Source organism: Dermacentor andersoni, chromosome 11 (genome assembly GCF_023375885.2).
Source record: "Dermacentor andersoni chromosome 11, qqDerAnde1_hic_scaffold, whole genome shotgun sequence".
NCBI classification, from domain to species: domain Eukaryota; kingdom Metazoa; phylum Arthropoda; class Arachnida; order Ixodida; family Ixodidae; genus Dermacentor; species Dermacentor andersoni.
Genome location: NC_092824.1, coordinates 11,751,853 through 11,770,530, shown reverse-complemented (window position 1 = coordinate 11,770,530; position 18,678 = coordinate 11,751,853). Strand labels below are relative to the sequence as shown.

Below are 18,678 nucleotides of genomic sequence, written 5' to 3'. Positions count from 1 at the left end.
AAAACAAACATAAGGCAATGAACCAGGTTGAGCCGCATAATGCGTGAAAAGGTCATTCAAAAGAAAAAAATGCGCAAATAGATTAAAATTTTCTACATTCTGTTCTAGTTTCAACAACTCTTTCACCAACGTGGAAAAAGTTTGCAGAATCCATGTTACTTGTTTGAACATTACATTGGGTCCCCTTCTATTGCTTTTGTCCAAGTCTCAACTTCCAGGGAGCTTCATTAACCCACTCAATCGTTTTCATCTTATTGCTTCAACAAATGATGAAATGGAAACCAGTAGCGATGCTGCACAATGCCCTAACACACAAATTAATTTGTGGATGAATATTAGATAATTTATTTGCAGCCACTTTATTTCATTACTTTTAGAATGCGTATAAATGTTTCATTTTTTGTTTTTTTTCATGCGCCAGATTTCCCTCTAGGTGCAACAGTGAGGAACTCTATGGGCGTGCCATGCTTCTCATTTTGGAGGCCACACGAGACTTCTCAGCAGTGGCAATAGATGGCGCAGCGTGTGCAGAAAGAAGTGCAGTGGAGGAGCCAGTTGCCGCACGACACATTTCTTGGCATTTGCACGCACCGGCAAGCCATGCATTTCAGAGGGCACGTGCAGGTTTCATGGCAGCAGCACTAGATGGCGCCGAGTGTTCTTGCGGACGCGCGAAAGGGGAATCCCGCAGCAGTACACTTCTCAGTCGTAACATGTTTCAACAGTGCCAACACATCACGTCACTATATTGATTCAATGCTAAACAAATTACTGTCGACAGTCATATTGAGATGATTGCTGCCACATTTTTTTGGTCATTTTGTCTCTCTACATACTGTTTCTGCCTCCTCTGCTATATTGAAAAAGAGGATGTACAGCTGGTCACAAAACTGCATAAGCAACTTGTCTTGGAAGCCAGAGCATGCAAGCTATGATGTGCTGGTGTTGCAGTGTGTCAGTGCACGTGCACCAACATAGTGCTTGCGTGCATGCAAGCACACACACACAACCCCACAAGCAAAGTGAGGCTAGCCTCCGACCTTTTTGCCAACAAAAGCCAGCGACTGTATCTTCAACATATAAGAGCTGGCTTGATGAGTGCACCAGCCTTTACACTTTCTCTAAACTCCACGTCGAGGTACATTTGAGCACATTTGTTTCTGGTAGTTGAAGCATTAAGGAACACACCTCTAATGCACATCGGGTAGAAACACAACTAGGAAACATCAGGAGCAGAAAGTAAAAGCAAATTATAGTTTGCGAGATCAGAGAAAATTGTCTAGACGCCCACATCGGAGTAGCCAACCAAGCTGTTTGCCAGCCAGCACAGGAAGGAAAACTTGAAACTTTGTGACAAAACTTCTTTTATTGGTCCTTCAAATTTACAAGTGGCACCAAGAATAGGCACAAGATAAGCACCATTTTCTGAAAAATTAATAATCACCTGCGTGCCTCTGCTACTCCTTTACAGTGCCAGCTGTAACACCACCAGCAACACCACGCATACAAATGCAATTTACGCCTTCCTACTGGTGTGTGCCTGCACTCAATACCAAAAGCTATTCTAACCATGTGGAAATCCATGTCGGCTGTTTCAATTTCTGAAACTTGGTTGCATTCAGAAAGTCTTTATTTTAGATTAATACTATTCTGAGAGCCATTATAGTTAATCCAAAGTTGGTATGTAACACAGAAAAAGTTTTGAGCAATGCAGTACTTTATTAAAACTGAACAGCTTGTAACTGCACAATGGCATGCAGGTGGCTAACAATACAGACTGCAGAAGGCGTGAATATGCATGCAATGCAACAGTGCACTACCCAATCCCAACCAAAAGTTTGCCGGCAAGAGTGAAAAGCCACACTGTCCACTTCGAAGGAACCTTTTAGAGGAACATTTTGTGACTGTGCCCTGGTACGCAGAATATTAGGCACAAGTTGTTCAGTGAGGCCAAACTTAAGTCTAACGCTAAGTCTAAAGTTGCAGAGTACTACAGCCGTTGGATAACAAACAGCAAAAGTGCTAACGCATTGCTACAGTACCTGCATCACACAGGGCTGCATGCAATTATTTGATGCCTCTCTTTAATTTATTTGCTACATATGTTTGCAGCAAATCCCCTGAAATCAAATAATTCCATGGAATGCCATGAAAACTGCAGCAGGTGCTACAGTGATCTTCGTTGTATACCTTTATCTAATTATGATCATCTTAGCTTGCACCTTCATGTCCTCTTCAGTGACAGTTACACAAGTGTGAGATCATGTTTAATTAAAACACAGCCGCACCCCCCCCCCTTCCGCCCCACAAATATGAATGTAAACTCAGACCACAGCACAGGAAACCTTAAAACATGATGTGAATCATAGTCGCCTGGTAAAGAAAACCTTATTGTGCAACCTGATACTATCACACAATATTTTCCATATGCTTCTATATACTCAGTACACCACAACATTTTATTGAATTAGGGTGATCAGATGAATGAAAGCTAATTAAGTAATGGCCCTTAAAAACAAGGTGGTATCCTGGCAAATGCTGGACACTCTAAAACTCTCTAATAAAGAAAACCCACCAAAACACTGGATGCAAGTGATTCTGCTGATGGTTTTCAAGGTTGGTTTTATCACTTCCAAAACACATAATATACCAGTCCAGGCCATCTCAAAATTGTATCTCGCAATATGACTCCCAAGAGCACCTTTCTTTTCGTTTTAGTAGCAAAGAGGAGAATACACAACAGGAGAATTCCATAAGTGACCCAGCTAGAACAACAAACTCAAATTTTCTCATAGTAAGCAAAACTGGTATCACTATTCACAACTTGACCATTTCATGGGCAAAAAGATTGTATGGTGCTTAAACATTTGTCACCACAATATTGGCTTCGCAAAGCATTTAGTAGTCCCTCAAAATTTAATTAGATTCTGCCCTCCCCGAGTTGTCTGAGATTAACGGCACATTTGGCCAATTCCTACCATGCTCCAACCTGGTTTGCAACAATGAGGAGCCCTCTTGAGATTAAAGCCAGAGGTAGCTTGCCCCAGTCGAACATGCTAGCTGCTCAGAGTAGCCACATGATCCAAGCTTCTGTTGTATTTCAGTCGCGCTCCCACGTTGAAGGTGGAAGTGTGGCAATCTGAATCAACCAGGTGAACCTAGCGCTTGATATCAACCAGCCGAATGCAAACCACACTGTGAGCGCATTCTAGGGCGCTCGAAAGTGACCAGTTGAATGCCCCATAATATGGACGTCAAGTAAGCTCAAGGGTTTGTATAACAATGAGACTCAACAGAGATGCTAAAAAGTGGTCGCATATCACAGGCACAGCTTCAACAGGGAGTACTAGCCCATTCAGTTGGGCACCATGATCAGACAGCCATTCAGTTTACTAACAACACTTCACTAAGAAGAAATTGCATTAAGTATGAAGGTGATCATTCTAGGTCGTTCTACACTTTTTTCTCGCTGTCAGAATGTCATCTGATAGTGACAGTCACATGATCGAGTACATTATAAGTCGGCATGGACAGCTTATTGTTGTATTCACTGCCTTGGGGATATCACAAAAGACAGACAGCCTCACTACATAGAGATCATGCTGTCACATAACCACACCGAGATATACAAACACTAAATCACCCGCTATAAAGAAAGTGAGGTACAAAGAAAGCATACACACACAAAAAAAAAGACATATGGTAGAGGCTCAGTGCTTGTAGTGCCATACTGCTTAGCATACACCTAGAGTTATGCTTCAATGGGAGCGAAATGCAAGACTTCTCGTGCACTTTGGTGCATGTTAAAGAAGCCCAAAGGCAATGCTTTGTAAGAATGCCTTTCATGTGATTCTATTCATTTTGTTATCATACAATGCACTGAATGCAGCAATAATGTCCAGTGACGAGAGGCAAAAAAGAATGAGAAATAAAAATAATTGCTATGAAATACGGCCCTAGGGGTGTTGTCAACATAATTTGGAGCCATGCATTATGACATTTCTCATTGTTAAATGTACACATTCAGTGTGTTATACCTCATCAACCACTTTTACATATGTATCCAGTTAAATCTCGACATAAACTCAAAGAACCGTGGTAAATTGTTAATTATTCTGAAAGATCGTTATAGTGAAAGCCCCAAAATTAACTATTCCGCTCGTCAACCCATCAGTTCATAAGTTGTCACCATATGTGTTATTCACGAAAACATCGCTGTTGGCTCTTGGCACACGCTGTTGCTTTTTTCCATAGATTCCGCCACCACGAAGCACCATATGAAAGAGTGACACACGCAATACAGACACTGACACCGAGAAAACTATCGACAAAAAGGTAGCTCCATGTCGCCTCCAAAGCGCAATGTTTCTTGCTTTTTGTTTGTTTTTCACATTTCTTGCCGTGGACACCGTAACTGTCTCACTTGAGGCAGACACCTGGGGCCGTATTTCGAAACGATCTACTTCGGTGATGCTATCACCATTGGCCACGGCTTCGCAATCTACGCACACTGATTGGCTGTTTTAGCAAAATCAGATGACCTACGTCATCCGATGTTGCTCAATCAGCCAATCAGCGTGCGCCTGATGGCGAAGACATGGCCGAGGCGATAGTATCGCTGAAGTGGATCGTTTCAGAGTACAGCCCCTGAGCTATGTCAAAGCACAAGCGCACGTGAACAACACCGTCTAGAAGGTGCAAAGTGCGACTCTGTGGCACCCCCGCGAATCCGGAGGTTGCATTTCACCACGCACAAAGTACGGCTGCAGATAGAAGTGCAAAAGAAAGAGGTGTGCACAGAAAGAAGGGTGATGAAAGAAGGAAGAGATGCGCCTTCATTGCTAGTTGATGCTCTTCTGCGCGGAGCATGCGGCTTGCCCGCATTCTTTCTTTCTCGGGCACTGTCTCAGGTTTCCAGAACCCATGTGCCATGATGTCTGCTCTCTGCACCTTGTCGTTTACTAGCCTACTGTTTCGTCTGCCATGAAGGATACACGGAAATCTAAATATTCCCAGATTTCGTAATATTAGTTCGTAGTACTGAGGCATTGTTAACATTACAGGGAAACTGAATAACGATCATTATTCTGAAAAGTTCGGTATTCTGAAGTTCGTAGCACTTACATATTTTTATATTGAACCTATAAGGAAGTCAGCAGGGAACTTCTGAAAAGTTTGTTAATCTGAAAAGTTTGTTAATGTGGTGTTTGTAGTAACGAAGTTTCAATGTATGTATTTAAAGTGAAAATGCAGTGTTGGGACACGAGAATTAGGTGATGCTGCTCATCAATAAATAATATGCTCGAGAAATGTTTTTAAAGAGTAAGATCTGTCTAATTATTGTGACACACAAACATTAGCGAATACAGAAAGAGCAGTCACATTAACGAATGCAGAAAGAGCAGTCTAATTAGTGACTACAGAGAGAAAGGACTATTTCTATGACATTTCACTCCATCCAGGAAAATGAGAATGTGATAATGCAGTTACTGGAATGCTTACACTGCTCTGACCACAAGCCATGTAACATTTACATAACATGCAGAAATACTGAGAGGTGCAACTAAGTTTCATAATGATAAAAGCCCGATGGACCCTTGTTTTCCGGCCACATTGAAAGTTGCATACTCAGCCACTGCTTCAACCATTGGAGATCAAGTTTAAAAGGACAAAGAATAATGAAAATATCAAAGCTTATTACATCTGACATGAAAATACTATAATTATATACAATATGTATTATAAGCATGCACTTGTTAACATGACTATCGGCAAAAAAAGAAAAGGTTCTCAATTTACTTTCTTATAATAATTTGATCGTTTATATACTTTAGTAATACCCTATAGGCCATAGGAATTATGGAGGGGAGTGGTTACATCATTTCATTAACTCATAACTTATTATATCCATCTTTGTTATATAGAAGCTAAACTGTGCTAAGTCAAGCATGGCAGTTTAACATACTAAGGCATCCAAAGTATATCACTTTTACCACGAACAGCGCTTCTCTAAACAAGGAAATAATTGACACCACCAACATGAAAATTTTATGTCAGCTCGCATGATGTTCACATGTTTCTGTTTACACCGGGCAAATTGTAATCAGCCACTAGTTAATTAGACAGCTCTGTCAGCACCATTCACAAAGTGGTGTGCCCTCCCTATGAATCAAGGATGGCAGTAGTGTCCAGCAAAGCATGGCCTCTGAGATGGTTGGCGCAGCTGCATGAGAATTCATTGTGGATGATTTGAATTGCAGAAGAATTCTGCTGTTTATGCAGTTACAAGTTTTCGTGTAACTGAGTCATGCTTGAAACAGGCATAAATGTTGGCCTAAATGCTGTGAGGACCTTAGAAGGTAATCTAACTTTCTGAATTGATTCAGTGCTCGCCTTTTGTGTTCCTTTACGACGCAAGACTCGTGCATATTGCGTGCACGTCCAGAGAAAGAGATCTGGATGTTAGGTTAAAGTTACCTGTACATGTTATCACTTTTATTCATATCTTGTTGGACAGCGAGACGCTACATTAAAGGGACCTTGAACCACTTTTTATCGAAGTTAAGAAATGCATTTGAAGTTAAAATAAACTATTTCAGAAATACTTTGCTGCAAATGGTAACCTTAGTGCATTCAGAAGCGAAGTTATTGGCAATCAAAGGTCACGTATGAACCTCTTCGCGGTGCCCTCTGTTCCTTCTTCAATGCCTTGCACTGTGAAGGCTACAATGAAGCCTTCTACACTCTGCCTACTCAATTTCAGCTTGGCACACAGTTCAAATTTGATTTTGGATGTTCACGCAGACACACTACTTCACAATTTGACACCTACAACACGCCAAAGTCGGAGGCTATCCCTCAATTTACGGTGAATTTCGCCATGTCTGAACCTTTTGCTGTGATACAGTGTACTAGATAGCTACTTTCTCACACGAGCTTTCTCACACCGAGTAGCAAGTAGCACATTTCCTTTTGCACTTATCTTTACGGCAATCACACATTTTCAATGGTCAAACGAAATGTTGTCTTTATGCTCGTTTGTAACGAGCTTCGACCATGATGGCAACACACTTCAAAAAAGTGCAACTCGGGATGCAGACAACCTGTTCTACAGAGTAACCAGTTGGGCTTGTTGGTTGAACATAGTAGAAGGCTACAGCGCGGGAACCAACAGAGACAGAGGAGGCACACAAAGTACACAGATGCAGTGCCAAATTCAAAACAAAAAAAAAGTCAGTGCTGCGTCTGTGTACTTTGTGTGCCTCCTTTGTCTCTGTCGGTTCCCGCACTGTAGCCTTCTACAATGTGTTCTAGTCGAATGGCGGCAATCGGGCAGGTTCCCCATGCGCCTGGAGTCATGTTGCCCACAGATAATGATCAGAGTCTGCAGTTGTTCTCAGTGAAGAGGCTCGTCACAGCACCTCAGGCGGCTGCAGTATCTACATTACGTATAAGATGCAGCTACACGTAACTGTAGTGTGTTTGCTACGTGCCTGACAGGGCTGAAGTCTGTGCTTGCGTTCATGTGCTACAGTCTGCGCGTGCTACATAAGGCAGACCGGCTTTGTGATGCAACAGCTTGATCAACGCATAGTAGCCATATCCTAATTGTGCTCTGTCAATAGCTCAATACAAAGTGATGTCTGCCAAGGCATCTAGCCAGGAGCTGTCAGGAGTGAGCACGCGCTGGCAAGCATATGTGTAGTCTGACCTTAAGTTTCATGTGGTTCGAGGGCAGTTGAGTGCTCAGAACTAATCGAAGTTAGTGAGACCCGACAGCTACGACACTGATAAGAAGGGTTGCCAAAGTTGGATTCCTACACGGGCGGCCGTGGCCGAGCGTGAGCAGATGATAGTTAGCTTCAATCAGAAGTACACAACTTTTATTGAATTTCAATATGCAGATGTTTGGTTACTTTAACCTATTTAGTAAACTGTGTCAGTAAACATACACAGTAACAGTATGAAGAAGTGCACCGATTCAAGCACCCTTCGTGATTCAGTCAGTCGCGGCGCTCTATGGTAATCTGCCCGCTGACGTAAAAGGGCCGCCCTGAAATGGGTGAGGAAAAGGCCTCTGCGGAAAAGGGAGTGTGAGAAAAAGGTGACTTTGCACTCCGCTTGTGAGCCCCATATGCAGTGCACGACTGCGAAATTTGGCTGAGATATTCACGCCAGCGTATGCTACCCGTAGAATGTATTTTTTTACCAAGCCCAAGGGGTGGTTCAGGGCCCGTCTCAGAAATGGGCTGATGCTGTGGTGCAACTCTACATGTAAGCACGCTTGCTCTGGAGGTGTAGTGAACATGTAGACTATCAGCAGGATATTTCCAGCACATCCAGGTGCGCTCAACCTGTGCATCACCCTCAGCAGCAAACAAGTACCATGCCCATGAACTTTGCTCTACCATACTGCTTCTGCAACATAGAGGCCATATTCTGGAATGACACTTTCAAGCACGTTGCTTTCGGCATGCGCAAATCGGCTAAGGCAGATAATAAAACATGCAGATGAGAGTGTTTCCTGTGAGTGCTGCATGTAGTTCCAGTCGCACTGTGACAAGATCTGGAAAAAGAAACTTTTCAAAGTTCTTATCTTTGATATTACAAGATGGCCACCTCCATGTGAACAATATACTGCCGCATCAGACACTGACAACAACACTCAGGCAGTCTTGAGTGTAGGCTGCCTGACGTGTCTCCAAAAACGCTCCAACTTAATGTGTATTTCATTGCCAAAATGTTCCATTGTGCTCAACTGAATTCTCCAGGCATGTAGGATGCTGCATAACATGGCAGAAATAATTAAGGAGGGGTTATCAGACACAATGAATGCCTTCAGATGCGGTGTCATGTGAAATTGAAAGCACCACTGCAACCAAGTGTCCCAGAACATGGCCCCAGCATTAGCAACTCCATGAGTGAACACATACCCATCAGCGGTTCTTCTTGCCGATGGGTGAAGACACCTGGATTGTGCCTTCGAGACAGCGACGCATAAAGTCAGTGACACTTGTGACGTACTGGTTCCGGTGGAGAACAAAGTGTTGCACATGCGGAGAGTCCTGCCAGAACACTTCTTCCACTGGCACGCCTTTAGTGCGACGTGCGGCTGCAAATGCGCAGATGCTCTGGTGGGTACAGACGGCATCCTTCTCGGAGTAGAGAAACAACTGTGGACAGAGTGGGCTCTCGGCGAGCAGGGCATCGTAAGCAGACTCGCACCGATGGAACCTGGTGGCAAGAACAAGGTTGCCCAGCGACGTTAGTGCCGAGTACAACCACATGGCCAATGCCCAGAAGAAAGCCACGGTGTAGCGGAACACTGAGCGGCCTCTGACAAAGGTTGCCATGACGCTGACGCACTGCCAGAAGCCAACACGAGCAGGGCCACTGTCGAAGATCACACCTCGAATCTGCAGCCAAGAATGTGGCATACTAGTTGCAATAAGGGCAGCATGGCAAGACTATTTTCATGTTGAAGTGCACATTGAGTGATCCAATTTACTAAAGTGATGCTTAGCCATGCGGCCTCATTGCACAAACACACGTACCCCAGTGACAATATCTCTAGTCTCTTGCTGCAACATATCACGCTGTTGCACAGGTGCTTTCATAGTGTATAAATTTGCTACTGCAGTTTGAGCCTGCATGGGCCATGGCCACACATGATTACGTATCACGGTTAATGTACTTCCCAGCGAACTGACAAAAGGCTATGTTTCCAGACCACACATAGGCTGACATTTCCCATCGTGTTCTATTCATGCAAGTAATGGTACGTTCTTGTGTGTTGCTGAGGTGCTTGCTAATGTCTGTATCCCTGTTTAAACTATGCAGCAGGCAGTCTAAGAGCAAAAAGTGAGAGCATTGTTTGTGCTCCAACGTCTTCAGGGTGCTTTTTTTTTTTTGTCAGCCAGGCAACGAAGTCCAACAGTACCTGATGTGAAGAAAAGGGATGTTGAGAGTCCCATGATCAGTGTTGAAATGAAGATGGGCTATGCTCCAGCAGAGCAGCAAGGGTGTCACATCACACAACCAGAAATGAGAACCAGAAACGACACAGAGGCCTAGCACCAGCAAGCCGTAACATGGGACATTTGCAAAATTTAAGAGAAAAACTATCAAAAAGGGAAGTCCTCTGTTGCTCCATGCACAGCTGTGCTCCCTGTGAATCAGACCTGATACCTCCCACAGCGAGGAGGTTGTGTAACCACTTTTAACTCCCAAGTTCATTCGTAAAATGTGTACAAGATTTACCAACAGGCTTTTATTCCAGCAAATTATTGTGCTTTACATGCAGATTTCTGGGTCTGGACCTGGCAGCTATATAATTATACATGTGGCTTATCTGTTACGATGACCCAGAACGACAGGTGCTCATCTGTGCATGTATGGTCCCCACCACAAATCCCTGCTTGACTTCATTGAACATAACAAAGTCTACATGTACATACCATGCACTTCACATGGTTTTGCCGCAGGTCAAACTTTCCAACAACAACACAAAGAAAATCGTCGTCTACCTACATTTAATTAAAGCTGCTTGCACTCTTAATTTTTCATTAGATTTAATACCCCTGTCACACGGCAAATCTAATGTCATTTACAACGAATGACATTCGCCCATGCCATTTGTTTGCTGTCACATGGTAATACCAACGTACTTACATTAGTTCAATACGACATTTCCATACGAATGAATTCGCCAGACGCATTTGTTTTGGAACCGAATGTGCACCCTTGACACCAGGAGCCTACTGATCAGCTATGCAAACAGTACATGCTTTTTTGTTGTTTGACAAAAAAACTATTCTGTCAGTTTTATTGCCTAATTATTCCTTTAAAAATGTTTAAGTGCATCACAGTGCATAATTACAGAAAGCTGCTCTCAATCCAGTGTCTTTGGCTGTGGCAGTCATGTTTGTTTGCACTGGAGCATTGGCTGTGACCATAGAGTTTCCTATAATAATTACTAAAAGGAATTCTGGTGCTGCAATCGTTCAGCCACCATGGTAATAATGGGTGGTACATGGATTTGTCTGATCTTCGTGCTTGTGGATTCAGACATTCTTGTGGCTTTGTTTATTATGCTTTATCTGCCTTTATTGTCGTTAAATTTCAGAGCAATCTATACTTTTCCAAGAGCAGAAGACTCTGCAAACATGCACAATCACTACTAATTGCAGCAGTTCAGCTTGTCAAGGTAGCCAATCGAAAAGCGCCAAGCATCTCAAGGCACTGACTTGTCCGTGAGAAATTCACAAGGCCGTTTTAAACCGCTTGTCGATGCATGCGTCCATGGTGTAATGGTTTCAATTTTGGGCTCCTGTGCTAGAGGTCCTGTGTTCAAATCCTGCTGTTGGGAAATTAACACTGTTTCTTTACTTATCACGTAGTACTTTGTTGAAAATGACGGGCTTTCATACCCACGAAGTCGTTCGAAGCCACAACAACAGTTTAGGCAAATGCACGTACTACCCATCATTCCTGTGCTGGCTGAACCGCCCGGCTTGCAGCTCCCGAAGGCACTAGCACCAGAGTTCCCTCAGGTAATAACTGCATGAAACTCCATGGCTTCGATTGACTTGATGTAAATGCACGCGAGTGTTTTGAAATGGCAGGCACCAACAATGTGGATATTAGGAGCCTGCATGCACATCAGAGTGTTGATGACTCACAACTACCATTCTTGTTGCTCTTCAGTAGAGGTAGCAGATGCACCCATCATGCTTTCTGACATGTTGCTTGCCTGATCTTCGGCTTGGCTTGACTCGACCTGGTTGGTTGGCAATGTCGACAAGTTCGTGATCCAAAAGCACGGTGTGAGAGGGAGGATCACATATTCCAACGAAATTTAGCATATTGGAAAATAATTATTGGACAAAAGTGGGTTTGATGCATTTTTTGCATCTGTTTCTTTTACTATCATCACTGTCACCATGTTCAAATGACATTAGTTTTTGCGTGTGACAGCACGCACTGATAATGACATTAACCACAACAAATGTCATAGTTGGAAATTACATTAGATTTGCCATGTGACAGGGGTATAATTCTTCTCATCCTCGTGCCATATACTCCTTAAAAAAAAATGTTTTTGAAGGAAGCACTTGACCAGAGAGTTAAATGGCTGAAAATTCACCATGGCTAACAAACAAAGAAATGAGCATGACATGAGTGTTGAGTCTGCCTATTAAGAGCCCTGAATTTTCAGCACGAGCCTCATGCCATCTAGCTCAGTACAACACACTCTTGAATTAATTGCACACCCATCACAGTCTTAAGCGCAACAGCTGATGCACGCAATATGAAGAGGGGACTCAGCAAGACAGGATGGCACTAATGCCCCCTCTCCCTTTTTTTTGCCCACACAATTTCCTGATGATGAACATCTGCCAACCAGCCCGACTCACCATGACAACGGTCAGGGAATATTCGTGAGCAGAACTTCTGTTGAGAATGCACACAAGTTTGACGTAATAGTTCTGTGGAAACCAGGAAGGTGGAGAGAAGTAATTAAATAACGGAAATCGTAGCAATTGCTACAAAGGAAACCCATACGAGTTCCTTGAAGGAAAAGCGTTGCAGTTGAAGAAAAATTCGTCCTGGTCTGGGACTCGAACCGACTTCGCCCTGCTATCTGCTAGCCACCTGGTTAGCTCAGATGGTAGAGTGGTTGCCCCGGAAGGGTGGTGGTCACGGGTTCGAGTCCCGGACAAGGACAAATTTTTCTTTAACCGCAAAGCTTTTCTTTCGAGGAACCTGTACGGGTTTCCTTTGTAGCAATTGCTACGATTGGGTGGATGTCTCATTTTCCGTTAATTAATGCACACAAGTCTCTGAGTGGATACTACTGCAATGTTTCGTGGGTACCAAAAACAGGAGGCTTTTGCACACGACCTGCAGAATTAAGCAACGTTCTTCAACAAGCCCCTTGTTTACGACAGTTTCAGCTTTTCCAGTGTGCTATATGGTGTGCAGAGAGCAGAGACTAGAAGCGTACCTTTGACATGATCTGGACATCGTCCCTAAAGTGTCGATTCATCAGTGAGTAGACGAACGCACCACCGTTGCTGAACGCATGAAAGAACAGCGGGTGTTCTTCAAGTTTGAAGTCCTCCAGTAAGCCAAGCAGCGAATAGGCTTGCTCGTCCAGTGCGCCACCATAGCTCCGCTTGAAGAGCTCTTCAACTGGAGCAATGTAACGAATTGTAATGCACCTGAACAGGAAACGAAAACAAAAAAGTCGCAGTTTCTCCCGAAAGGCAAAGCACCGATTGCGATAGCAAATTAGTAGAAAGCTATAAAAGGTAAGGTTAGTAGTTTTATTGGCTGTATAAACTTGTAAACATTCGCTTACTAACTCAATTAAGAATGATATCACGTGTAAGCGCGACTGACCAAGGACGTAGAAACAGACACACAGAGACATCGCTGTCTCTACGTGTCTGTTTCTTTCAACGTCCTCGTTCAGTCGCGCTTACACATTCTATCATTCAAACCAACTGGCCCACCAACGTGTTTTAACTAAATTAACAACTGAATTAACAAGCACGGTGTCACGCGCGCACGGGTAAACATAAACACATCTCGTTCGATGAGCGCGGAAACTCGCTGTCAAAATGCTGGACTAAATGATCGTGGCGGCAGCAGCAGCGATCGAATTTTCCTTCGTGCATCTCTCGTTTCAACGCGAACGAAACGTCGAAAGCACAGCGCGTACGAAGCTACCGGCACTACCGCACACGCTGCAAACATCGCAGATGCTTTCAAGATACGGCGCCCGCACGGCCGCGCAGTAATCGGCAGCCGCCGGTGAGGGGCTTTACCGGAGAAGAACGCCCCCCCCTCCCTCGCCTCACCCTCGCGCGCGACAGGAGTGGGCGTGCTTCCGGCCCGCCTCCCTCGCTCGCACACGCGAGATTGAGCCGCGTTCGCCGGCTCACCCTCGCACGCTGTAAAGTGCGCGGCGACGAATTTATCGCCCTCGGTCTATGTACGGAACATGACGGCTACAGCGGAAATGCGCCGGGAGTGTCCATATAATTGCTATCACAATAAGAAGAAAGAGAAACGACGCTATTAAAGCCACTCACCGGCTATCCGCGAATACAAACACTGCACGATGACATCGTTCAACGAGTCCGCATAAGTTTTGCGCGGTCACGGTTACCTAAACGCAGTACGGTTTTTTGCGTACTAACCTGTACTAGCTCGAGCTACAGTGTGCTAGAAATATTGTAAGCCACTATTCCCAAGCGCACGAAATGGCGCACAAGTAGAGCTAGGCTATGCTGTTGAACGCAGTGCGTACGCGGCCACCGGGTCAATGCACTGCCACTTTGCGCAGACTCCCGAGCGCTCTAGACCTGACACACTACTGCGTCATTCACGCTCACGACAACCTTTCCTAAGAGGCAAAATCTGTACAATGTGGAGCGGGTGCTACATCACGCTTGATTTACGTGATCTGATTATGCGCAATTAAACAACGCGCAAAGATGCTAATTTCCTACCTCACCGTGATAAACTGATGAGAATAACAACGCTGTTATTTTACGGGTGTTATCCCAGCGAGACTCATTCGCTTGTAGCACAGTGATCAATTAAGACGAATAAAAGTTCATCGACGCACCCTTGATCTTCGTAGATGGCACCGTACTTAGACAAGTGCTTGTCCTTGCATCCAGCCCAACCTAATAAGTAAACGACGGGCTCCTTAGCTGTCGGCAGAGTGAGCTGTTTGTCAGCGGACGGGAAAGTTATGTCGTACTCGATATCTTCGTCCTTAAACTTGCGCGAACCTCTTCTCTTCCCTTCGTCGCTGAGCGGTGAACTAGCCGTCGTCGACGCCGTCGACATCCCCGTGGCCTCCATTTTTAAAGTCGCACCCTGTGGTCGCACCAGTCAATAAAAAGCACCAGCACCAGTCGCACGCTGAAGAAAGGAGGCATTCGCTGCCTCCTTTACAAGATGCCTGCCGCGTGAGCCGAGAAGCTGCTTCCTGCCCCTCTCCTCCTTACTCTTCCCCACCCGGGTCGGCTGCGAGCGCTAGCTGCGGTGGCCGCTGCAAACCTAAATCACGCGCAGCCCCGCCTCCGTGATTTTAACGGCGTCTGTTGCAATCCCTGAGGCTGGAACCGTGGTCTCTGCACAGATCTCCCTGCTCCAGCACGCCTGGTCTAGTTCGACCCTTTTGCCGCTAGGGAAAGAATGTACGAGCAGAGTGGCGCTAGTTATAACCTGTTCGCTGTCGTCTGCTTCTGCGATCTGTTCAGCGCTCGTCTTGCTATTTCGGCAAGTACAAAGCGCTTGTATTGGCGGTAAATGAATAAATTCACAAATCTACAAAAGAAAACATATTTGCGAATGCTTTGCATTTGAATAGTGAAACTAGAAAAGGAGGAGCGGTGCAAGAAATGTAAACAACGAGCATAGGTGGCAACTGCCATGCTAGATCGACGGCATAAATTTCCCTTTCCTAGCCTCCGTCAGAGAGTGGAAAATTGTTTTGAAAGATTCGTAGCATAATCTAGATAGCCTACTGTCGTAGATGACATTAGGATTTACTGCTGTGTGCCGCAGTGAAAGGCAGATGATCTGGTAAAAGTATCCACGAGTAAGTCCTCCGCCCGATATATGTGCAATAGGTTGATCGATTCTGTTTCAAGGGAAGGTGAGCATATCTTGTTTTTAATGTCATTGGATGTCTAGCTCAGTAGAAACAGTAAACAGCTTGCAAAAAATTAAGCGATCTCAGTGCTTTAAAACGTGCTGCACTGCAGGCTTTAAATCGTGTCACGGAACTCTTTTCAAACTGTAAAGCTAGCTTTTCTGCATGGTACGGCGGCAGCATAACGGTGGTGCTTAAGATACGTACGCAGTGAAGCTGTGTGCGTAATTCACTTTTTGAACTCGCGACGCATTCACGGACAACTTTTAAGAGTTAAAATGAAATCGTTCTGTCTTCGAACATTACGGTGGTTCCAAGTTTCTAAAGAACGCAGAATCGAATTTTACAACGTGTACAATGAAACTGTTGTGTACGTTGCGAACTCTATACATACTGCGATTCATAATAATCTGCTTGAAAAAGGCAATGTGAGCGGCTATTTAACGCTATTTTAGAGAGCAGCGGACTACACGCTCCGACATTTTGTAGGTTTGGGCAGTCAACTTTTGGAGCCAAGTGACAGATCAAAGCCTTGTGACATCACCTGTCACTGTGTTAGCAAAAATCAACTAGACAAGCAGTTCGTCACAACACAACAGCCGCCGTACTAATTACAACGCCGCACCAGTCAACCTTAGAGCAGACGATGGATGGATGGATGGGTGGATGGATGTTATGAGCGTCCCCTTTGGAACGGGGCGGTGGGTTGCGCCACCAAGCTCTTGCTACTATGCTGCCTAATATTCTACCTAGGTTAACCAATGAAAAAAGAAAAAAAAAATAAACACTATGATTTACCACGTCCAAATTTTCTGATCCCCTATAGCGAACTGTGCTTTTGTACGTCTCCGTCTTTTGTCGTTTTCCTACTTTTCTTCCACGAATCCTCCAATCGCCTCTTACTAATGTCTATTGCGGACCTGTTTGCTTTACCACTGCTCCCGCTGAACCAAAGGGCTTCAAGGAGGCCAGTGGTGCCTAAATCGACCGCTGGGTAGACGTCTTCACATTCTAATAAAATATGCTCCGTCGTTTCCCTAGCTTAACCGCAGCAAGCACATGCTTCTTCTTCCTTCTTATATCTCGCTTTATAGGTGCGTGTTCTAAGGCATCCCGATCTCGCTTCGAAAAGTAATGAGCTTCCCTTTGAGTTATCATAAATGTTTTCTTTCCTGATTTCGTTTTTTCCTCTAAAGTAGTTACTCATGGCAGGTTTCTTTTCCATTGCCGCCACCCATGAGATTAATTCAGCCTCTCTGACTTTCCGCTTGACCTTCTTTGTTGCTTTGTTGCCCACCCCACAGGCTGCATACTTGCTCGTAAGCTTCCTAGTTCTTTTCCTCCACTGTGAATCAATGTCTTGCCTGTACAGATACCTGAACACTCTCCCAGCCCATTAACTTTCTTCCATATTCCTCAGCCGTTCTTCATACTCAATTTTACTGCGAGCTTCCCTCACTTCAAAACTAGTCCAGCCCATATCCCCCTGCACAGCTTCGTTTGTAGTCTTCCCGTGAGCGCCCAATGCGAGGCGACCCACTGACCTTTGGTTCCTGTCGAGTCCTGATTGTACCCCTGATTTAAAGCAAACAACCGCACTTCCAAAAGTAAGTCCTGGAACCATTACCCCTTTCCACATACCTCGGAGGACCTCGTACTTATTGTGTCTCCATAGCGCTCTGTGCTTCATTATGGCTACATTTCTCTTCCCCTTGACTGTTATTGTTTTTTTCCTGTGTTTCCATATATCCATTGCCTTCGCTTATCCATAGACCAAGGTATTTATATTCTGTTACCCGAGTTATTTCTTGGCCCTGTATCTCCACTGTCTCTTCACTGTTTTCATTGAATACCATAACACCTGATTTTCTAACACTAAATTTCAAACCTAAATTGTTGCCTTTTTGCCCACATATATTTGCCAGATGTTGCAAATCACTTTGCTTGTTAGCGAGCAACACAATGTCGTCCGCATAAAATAAACCTGGGAGCTGCTGCTCTATTACAGTACCTGCCTGTTTTTATGAGAGATTAAACCCGATATTACTTCCTTCTAGCGCCCTCTCCATCCTCACCATGTACATCATAAACAGCAGCGGGGATAAAGGGCACCCCTGCCTCAGTCCCTTGTTGATATGAACTTTCTCCGCGCTCCTCATCCCTTCCCATTCAACGCAAACGGTATTTTCTAGGTAAATCTCTCTCAAAAGCTGTAGACAATCGTTGCCTAAGCCTTCCCCTTCCAGAATATCCCACAAAATGTTGCGGTCTACGTTGCCGTAGGCTCCTGTAATGTCCAAAAAGGCCACATACAACGGTCTGCTTTCTGCTTTTGATATTTCAATACACTGAGTAAGAACAAACAAGTTATCATCCAAACGCCTACCTATTCTAAAGCCATTCTGAAGCTCTCCCAGAATGTCATTATTCTCTGCCCATGCTTGAAGCTTTAATTTGACTGCCTGCATTGCTAGCCTGTATATTACCGATGTAATGGTCAACGGTCCATACGAGTGAATTCTGTCTTTCTCCACCTTACCTTTATAAATTAAATTCATTCTACTTTGTCGCCAACTGTGTGGTATTCGTCTATCTTTTAAAGTTTTTTCCACTGCTTTCACCAGAGCTTCCTTACTTTTTGGTCCCAGTTCATTTACCAGCCTAACGGGAACCTCGTCTAGCCCTGTGGCTGTGCGCTTAGGAATTTTCTCTTCCGCTTTCTTCCAGTCTAAATTTGTCAGCACCAGCTCCTTTTCCACTTGGGTCTCTTTCATGCTCTTTTTTTCTTCAAATACAACCTCGTCCTTGCCTTGGAAAGATTCGGCTGTTACTTTTGGATGTAATTTATTGCCGCTTCTCCTTCCAGTCTGTTTTCATCTTCGTCTAGGATATGTTGTTGTATTCTTGTTGACTTCCTGCCTAATAATTTTATGTGATTCCAAAATATTCTAGGTGCGGCCTTCTTTTTCTCACGTATTTCTGACAACCAACGTTCACTTTCA

At 44.4% G+C, this 18,678-nt stretch overlaps 1 protein-coding gene across 2 annotated transcripts; it reads right to left on the bottom strand.

Moving 5' to 3' along the window:
- Window positions 1–1,347: 1,347 nt before the first annotated feature.
- Window positions 1,348–14,996, bottom strand: LOC126517919 (transmembrane protein 53-B). 2 transcript variants are annotated; one of them, XM_055064505.2, is made up of 4 exons: window positions 14,639–14,996; window positions 13,007–13,223; window positions 8,934–9,416; window positions 1,348–6,223 (listed from the first exon to the last, which is right to left on the bottom strand). In XM_055064505.2, the coding sequence occupies exons 1-3, from the start codon at window positions 14,878–14,880 to the stop codon at window positions 8,937–8,939; spliced, it is 939 nt and encodes a 312-aa protein (XP_054920480.2). In that variant the 5' UTR covers window positions 14,881–14,996; the 3' UTR covers window positions 1,348–6,223; window positions 8,934–8,936. The 2 variants fall into 2 exon arrangements, with proteins under 2 accessions (XP_054920480.2, XP_050023707.2); XM_050167750.3 differs by having other exon boundaries at window positions 1,348–9,416.
- Between the last annotated feature and the right edge of the window lie 3,682 nt (window positions 14,997–18,678).

Excerpts from the sequence above, each read along its gene's own strand:
- LOC126517919 (XM_050167750.3), bottom strand. The coding sequence starts at position 14,880 with ATGGAGGCCACGGGGATGTCGACGGCGTCGACGACGGCTAGTTCACCG. Across the intron at positions 13,224-14,638 it reads GCCATCTACGAAGATCAAGG|GTGCATTACAATTCGTTACA; the intron begins GTGCGTCGATGA and ends TTTCCTGTTCAG. Across the intron at positions 9,417-13,006 it reads ATGTCCAGATCATGTCAAAG|ATTCGAGGTGTGATCTTCGA; the intron begins GTACGCTTCTAG and ends TCTTGGCTGCAG.